Source organism: Durio zibethinus, chromosome 17 (genome assembly GCF_047325235.1).
Source record: "Durio zibethinus cultivar Kanyao isolate XHJ-2024 chromosome 17, ASM4732523v1, whole genome shotgun sequence".
Lineage (NCBI taxonomy): Eukaryota > Viridiplantae > Streptophyta > Magnoliopsida > Malvales > Malvaceae > Durio > Durio zibethinus.
The window spans coordinates 6,711,422-6,718,980 of record NC_143178.1 but is presented as its reverse complement, the minus strand read 5'-3'; the positions used below and the strand labels follow the sequence as shown (position 1 = coordinate 6,718,980).

General features: G+C 34.0%; 1 protein-coding gene across 3 annotated transcripts; it reads right to left on the bottom strand.

Annotated features, from left to right (window-relative positions):
* Positions 1-215: 215 nt before the first annotated feature.
* LOC111280609 (uncharacterized) lies at positions 216-6,741 on the bottom strand. 3 transcript variants are annotated; one of them, XM_089746340.1, is made up of 3 exons: positions 6,530-6,731; positions 2,674-2,879; positions 216-2,587 (listed from the first exon to the last, which is right to left on the bottom strand). In XM_089746340.1, exons 2-3 carry the CDS (start codon positions 2,687-2,689, stop codon positions 516-518), a joined length of 2,088 nt encoding a protein of 695 aa, XP_089602466.1. In that variant the 5' UTR covers positions 2,690-2,879; positions 6,530-6,731; the 3' UTR covers positions 216-515. The 3 variants fall into 3 exon arrangements, with proteins under 3 accessions (XP_089602466.1, XP_089602464.1, XP_089602465.1); XM_089746338.1 differs by having other exon boundaries at positions 216-2,879; positions 6,530-6,741; XM_089746339.1 differs by lacking the exon at positions 6,530-6,731 and adding an exon at positions 5,279-5,395 and having other exon boundaries at positions 216-2,879.
* Positions 6,742-7,559: the final 818 nt, after the last annotated feature.

Genomic DNA, 7,559 nt, shown 5'->3' with positions numbered 1-7,559 from the left:
AATCTATAAGGGAATGGGTTTTCTCCAATAAAATTGTGGACAAGATGTCAACAAGGTGTTGATTTCTGCTAGTTTTTTCTCACGAGATGTTGGGAAAGAGATCTTTTCTTCATTTGGTATTCATTCGGCGAACAGGTTCTAAGGGCTATAGGATAAGGCATAGCTCATACAAGGACAACTGTATAGTAAAAAAAACCTTACGCGAACAACAGGAATACAGTTCAAGAAGCAACTCCTATTAAATTTTGAGTATGGTCAAGCATGAATTTTTAAATGAGGCTTTACTATAAAAAAAATGGACCACACTTGGATCCAACTATGGCACACAAAAAGAAGCAATTTCTACAGTTTGGACCAAGCTTACAGTATCAAAAGTCACCAAGCCGGTGTAGTCAGCAGCCTCCATATAGTATACTCTTAGCCTTTTCAGCATCATCTACACATCAGCATCCTAGGGTTCTCATGGCAAGCACCATCAGTTAATCATCCTTAGTTTATTTGCGATTCTCTACAAACTATCCATCCTGGGATTTTGACCAATTCTCCCCCACTCCATCTGCCTCGCCTTCTCTTGCACTCTTTAACATCTCCTTCTCAGTTTTCCGAGAATCATATTCCACAGGTGCTTCATTGGCTTCATTAATTACCTGAAGAAGCTCCAAAGGGGTGGCTGCTGGGTCTAACTCACGACATCCCATTGGAGCATTTTGAGCTTCTTGGCCTGTCAGCAAGTAATTCGGCACCTGATGGGAAAAGCGAAACATCTCTTCTTTCGGAATTCTTCTGACTTCCTTGGGGTCCATATGCTTGTGAAAAACTGTCCTAAAACCAGCTACCTTAATTAGAGGAATCACAGAGACTCCTTGTTCCTCATTATAATCATCAAGCACTTCCACCATTTCATATTTGTGTATCACTTCATCTGGTGTATGTTCACTCCAATCAGAAGACCAGTTCCTATAAAGAGCCCAGATATCCCCCTTCCTAGGAAATATTCTAATTATCCCCCGTGTACCTTTCATCCACTGAACCTTGTGGGAGAAAGAATTTAGTGTCGCACTAATTTCATGTCTGCCACTTCTGAACTCCCCACACGTTTTATAGAAACCACAGCCTATCCAATCCAGCAAACCAAATTCACTGTTGCTTCTCGAATTAAGCCAACTAATTTTCATCTTAAAAGGCTTCAAGGAGATCACGTTGTGAATTCGAGCATAGAAACGGGGCATCCCATCATCATCGTCATACGCAGCCCAGACCTGGTCATCTTCAAAAGAACTTTCACTTCGATCCATGTCAAAATTGTGAAAATCAGGATCTGGTACATTTATTGACAATGGTGAAATCCCTGTATCTGATTCATCAGGAGAAGGGGCAGGAAGAGAATGCTTGCCTTGATATTCTTTATTGGTATCACGTCGACCTCCATTTGCCATACTCCTCTGTTTCCAATTTTCCTTCTCTCTGACCTTCCCTTTAACTTTGTCAGAATTTTTGGCTTCAGTTACTAAGCTCAATTCCTTAAGCTTTCTACGAATCGCAGTCCGAGCCTTATCCGCCAGCATGTTTCGAACTTCAGACAATGACAATTCTCTCTCACTGACGTGCTTGTTATAGTTACCAGAGTACCCATAGATACTTCTTATTTCAAAAACGCCCCTAGATTCAAATGCATTCCCCAAGCCAGGTCCATTTCCCATGGTTTGAGTTGCCATGTTACCTGTGTAACCATTAACACAAATATCATCTCTTCTCTTTTTCAGGAGTCTCTCTGCTTTAAGAGCTTCTTCACACTCCCTTTTAACTTTCTCTTGTGCCTTCCCTACAACACTTGCAGCTTCAGCACTGGTTGAAGGTGGTGCAACCGTGCCACTAACACCAGCTGCCCCAGAGGAAGGACCCCATTGGAAGCTTATATTATTAGATGAACCATGACCAGCCAATCCATCATGTTCTAAATTTTTATATCTAAAAGAATTTGCTCCATAGTTAAATGGATTATTATTTGCAGCATGATGCCCTGAAGCCTGCTGCTGTTGGCTAGACCAATTTGATGACCTGTAAACATTTGGAGGTGGGGCCTTTTCTAAAGCCAAAAAGGCCTCATGACAATTAGGGCATAGAAGTGTGTGATTCAGGTAAATTCTGAGGTATTCATACTGTGTCTTGCATCTATTGCAAACAGTCCAAAAGGTAGCAGGCTTTTTATTAGAAGAAGGAAATGAGGTTTGACCTACCCGACTATTACTGTTCTGAGTCCTATCATTTGACGTAATGTTAGAACTAGAACAGTGAAAGCCGTTTGTTCTGGGTGGCATTGATGAAACCCCACTCTGTGTAGGAAACTTCTGTTGTGTTCCCCTGAAATTTATTTTCTGGTTGTACTTTAATCTCTTAGCCTTATCTGATAACAAGCTCCAGGCCTCCGAAACAAGCTTAAATGCACCATCCGCACCTACTGACTTGTTTTTATCAGGGTGAAGCATCAGAGCCAGCTTCCTGTATTGTTTTCTCACCACCTCATCATCAGCCGATGGATTCACACCAAGCACACCATACCAATCAGCTTCCCCACTCACTTTATTCTCTGCATAAATATACACATCAAGTGTAGTCAACATCTGGGCAATACCATCAAGCCCAGGATACAAATTTTGAGCCTTCAAAGCAAACCTTTTAGCTCCAGCATAATCCTTCTCTGTCACCTTCCTTTCAGCAATCTCTTTTGCCCTGAATGCCTCATCTTTGTTACACTCCATAATTCTGAGGTACTTTAATTTGTTTCTTCCTCAACTAGTTACTCCAATCAAAACCCACAATTTGCAGCTTAAGACTCCTTCAAGCCTTTAGACAGAGATAACAGCTTCAAGTTTAGATACCTGATCCAAAGGAAGAAAAACTCTTAATAAAAATATAAAATTGAATTTGAAAACTAATTGAAAAATAAATGCATTACCAAGTGGATAATTTTCTATATGCTTAACTTAGTTAAAAACAAACAAGATAAATCTTTAATTGATACTAGGGTTGTGGTTGCTTTTATAAAGAATCAATACTCTTAACCACAGCTCATATATTTCTTTATCTGACTCTACAATCTTACCTTAACTAGAAACAAGTTTCGCCATTATTTAAGCAGAAGCATGATGCAAATTCTTATAAAATTCAATACCATTCCAAATACATATCTAATGCATATGACAACAACAACAACAACAAAAAATTAAGCTTTATATTCCATAACTCTGGGGTCAGCTATATGAAAGACCAAAAAAATCATCTTAGGTAATAGTTTTGAATCTTTTTGCACTATTCATTTCTATAAAAAAACAAGATTTTAATCTACTTCCTTACTCTCATGTCACCTCTTATTACTTGTATCCACGTCTTTCGTGGTATACCTCTAGAAGCTTTAGTCTCTCTCAAATCCTAAAACTCATTTCTACTAATTGGTAAACAGATAGACCTACGTTTTATATGTCCAAACCATCTCAAATGGTCTTTTTTTATCTTGTCCTCAATTCAGACTACCCATAATTTTTCTCAAATCTATTCATTTTTTATTGTCTCTTTTAGTCTTACTGCACATCCATCTAAGCATTCTCATCTCAACTATGCTCATTTTCTTCTCATGTTGTTTCTTAATGGCTCAACACTCAATCCCATATAACAATGCAGGCCTTACAGTTGTTTATATAACTTCAGCTTTAACTTGAAAGGCATGTTGCGATCACACAACACACCTGATGCACTTCACTACCTCACTCATCTTGCTTGAATCCTATGATTTACATCCCCTTCTGTCGCAACATCGCTTTGAATAATTGATCCTAAATATAAAAAATAACTATTCTTTGGTAATACCTCACCATCCAACTTAATCACACTAGCATTTGCTTCCCTATAACTATTAAATTTACATTCCATATATTCAGTTTTATTTCTACTCAATTTAAAGCCTCAACACTCCAGTGTATGCTTCCATATTTCTAATTTTGCATTAAGATCATCACTAGTTTTAGCAAATAAGACTATATTATCGACAACTAACATACACCATGGCACCTTATCTTGGATGTCTAGTGAGCTCATCCATAATTAATGCAAAAAGAAATAGACTTAGTGATGAGTCTTGATGCAATCCTAAGGTAATGGGAAAGCTATCACTCAAGCCTCCAGACATCCTCACACTTGTTACAACTCCTTCATACATATCTTTAACTATGTTAATGTATTTTAAAAGAACTTTTTTCTTCATTAAAGCCTACCAAAACACCTCTCAGGAAACTCTATTGTATGCTTTCTCCAAGTTGATAAATATCATATGTAAATCTTTATTTCTCGCCTTGAAAACCCTCCAACAAAAGCCTCAATAGGTGAATTGACTCTATTGTAAAGCGTCCTAGCATAAACCTAAATTGGTTTTCAGAAATAATGACTTCACATCGCAACCTATGTTCAATTACTCTCTCCTAAAGTTTCATAGTATGACTTGTAAGTTCTATTCCCTAATAATTTGAACAATTTTGTATATCACCTTTATTCTTGTATAAAGGCACTAGAGTACTTTTCCTCCATTCTTCTAACATCTTTTAAGTACGTCAAATTTTATTGAAAAGATCCGTCGACCATCCTATGCCAACATATCTAATGCATATATAGAATAAAAAATGCAATCTATAACTATCAAAATATTTTATAAAATAACAATAATACCATATCCTGCATTTCTTAAAAAGCTCCAACACATTCTATTTTTATCTCAAATGACGTATAATTTCAATCCATTGCAACTTGAGCTGGAATAATTAATAATATAAGATTATCCTTCCAAGAAAATACCCCATGGTGCAATTACTAATTAATTCTCTCTCAAGCCCCTGATCATGAGAGAGAGAGTTTTACGAGGATTTAACTCAAACCACAAGTATATTTGTCCTTTAATTCAAAAAATCATACAAGGCAAGGATAACTTAGTCAACAATTCATCTTACACTCAGAAGGAAATGTAACCAGGAACACAACCATAAGGATAGATGCAATCACCATCTAAATGCTAAACGTGTGAGCACTGATCCATATGCAATTTCAGGTATCTGGAACATATAAAAGCATACTTGTTTCTTTGTCCGATAACTGTCTATGCAACAACAAAAGAACCAAAATAATTGATCCAACCAGACACTTCATTAATGGCTGACACCTATTATAACAGGGACAAGCAATGTTTTTAAGCTAATCCAAACAACATTAACCATTGTAGGCACATGCCACATACCAAGTTCTACAAGTCATATGGCTGACCCCACCTATAATCTTAGCTTCAATCATACATGCTTGGGTTTTGTTATCCAGATAATAGTTGTCATAGATGAGAGCTTTCCACTTTGCAGACCTAATCAACCGTTTGCATCATGCATTGTTTATATCAATGACCAAATGAAAATATTGAGCACTTTAAACAGGCTTACAAAATATTGGAAAAATAAAATCCTAACTAAGCACTTAGCTATCATTTCATGAGCTTGATACCATCAGTTGCCATTTGATGCACAAGTATATAAAACAAAATGGTTGTCGTTTCTTGGTTTTCTTTAGCATCCCTCACCTAGTTCGAGCTTTGGAAATGAATCAAGGCAAAAACCAAGAAGTGCACAGCATTAACAATTTTCCATCCTAATCTAATGCATGCCATCCTCCACCAAAAACAACCAATCACTAACATTCCAAAGAATCCAAATGTAGAATAGCTAGAAGGTTCATAAGTAGCAACAATATAACTCATATATATATATATATATATATATATATATGGAAAGCAACATTCTGATTTCTTTTGATGCTTTCACCAACTTGTTATGAGCAACAATAACACTGTCATGTTATAAATGCTTGAATTTTATACCTTACCTATTATGAAGCTACCTAATTAAACATATCAATTCCTCTTTAGAATACCATTGACCAGCTCAATTTCTCAATCCTAAGAACATTAAAAATTATATCTACATATAACCACCACGTAACAAGTCCTTTTTTGCTTTTTCCAACAACCTAAAACCTCAAAATGCTAACTTCCCAAGATAAAAGTTTACCCTGAAAACCCAAAATGACTCCAAGTAGTCAAGATAAACAGCTAGATGAATTAACTTTAAAAGGTAAAAAAAACAACCCTCATACCAACTTTCATCAGCATTTCTTTACCCATAAACAAAAAAAAGAAAAAAAGATGAAATTTAAGTCACATTGAATAACCAAAAACAGAAACCCAGTTGAAATCCAAACTACTGGGGAAGGACACTGAAGAGTAAATTGAACTTTCCAGGTCTCCAAGGATCTACAGTTAAACAAGATTCCAACATGCTTTGTAACGGTCAAATTTGGCTTTTTCAAATTTTTTTACCCGGACGAAACTGAAAACCCTAGATTCTATAAAATTTCAACAAACAGTCCACAAAGATTACAACCCCAAAAGAAATGTTCTTTGTAAAAATGAAAAAAATAATAATAATATAAATAGAAAATATACCTTTCTAAAGGAAGTCTCTTTGAAGCCAAGAAAATTTCAATCTAAGACAAGCATGAATCACAAGGTGCAGTGACCCATTTGTCCCCTTGAGAACCTGAGGAAATTTTCTTTCTTTTTTTAATTTAAATCTCAAGTAAAAATTAAGAATAATATAAGAGAAAAAATGGGAAAGTATGGGGTTGGTTTAATACAGAACTATTACTTTTTTTTATAGAAAACCTAATAGAACATTTTTATAGTGGCCTTTGATGCAAAAGGACTTAACCAGGGTTAGTTTTTGACTCTTGTAATGGGTTTGTAGGATTCCCAAATTTGATGAAATATTTATTATTGAGGATTCTCTATTAAAAATAAATAAATAAGATCTAGATTTTTAGAAAATTTTAATTTATTTTTGAATCTTTTGTTTTATATTTATTTGATTAAAAAAATATTACATGAATAAATTTTTTTGAATTCATAACTTTTAAATATTGAATATCACGTTAACCAATCAAAAAATTAGTTGATAATAAAATATAAATTTTTGTTTATGTTTTTATGAGAGATTAAGAATATATTTATCATTTTTATTAAAGAATAATGTTAAATTTTGTCCTTATATTATAATTTTATTAAATTTTATAACTATATTTTTATTTTTTTAGATTTTTAATGTAAAACAACAAATAAATGAAAATTTTCATTTGCATCAATATCATAGTTTTAAAATATTTTAATTTATTATTTTTTATTCAAAAATTAAAAAAATTAAAACTATGATAGTAAAATATTATAATTTTGATATTTTTTCTAAAAATCAAGAAAATTGAAAATATAATAACAAATTTTAATAAAATTAAAATACAATAAAAAAATCATAATTAAATTGTGAATTCGAATAATTGCATTTTATGAGAGAAGCCATATTTTTATCATTCTTTTACTTGTGCTCTCCAAAAATAAATGTTTATTGAAATAAATCGTATATCAAAATAATAATACATCTCCAAAGTGAATCGCATATTCGAGATAGACTTTTTTTTTTTAA

What these genes read in the sequence shown, in the direction of transcription:
- LOC111280609 (XM_089746338.1), bottom strand. Translation starts at nt 2,759, where the DNA reads ATGGAGTGTAACAAAGATGAGGCATTCAGGGCAAAAGAGATTGCTGAA.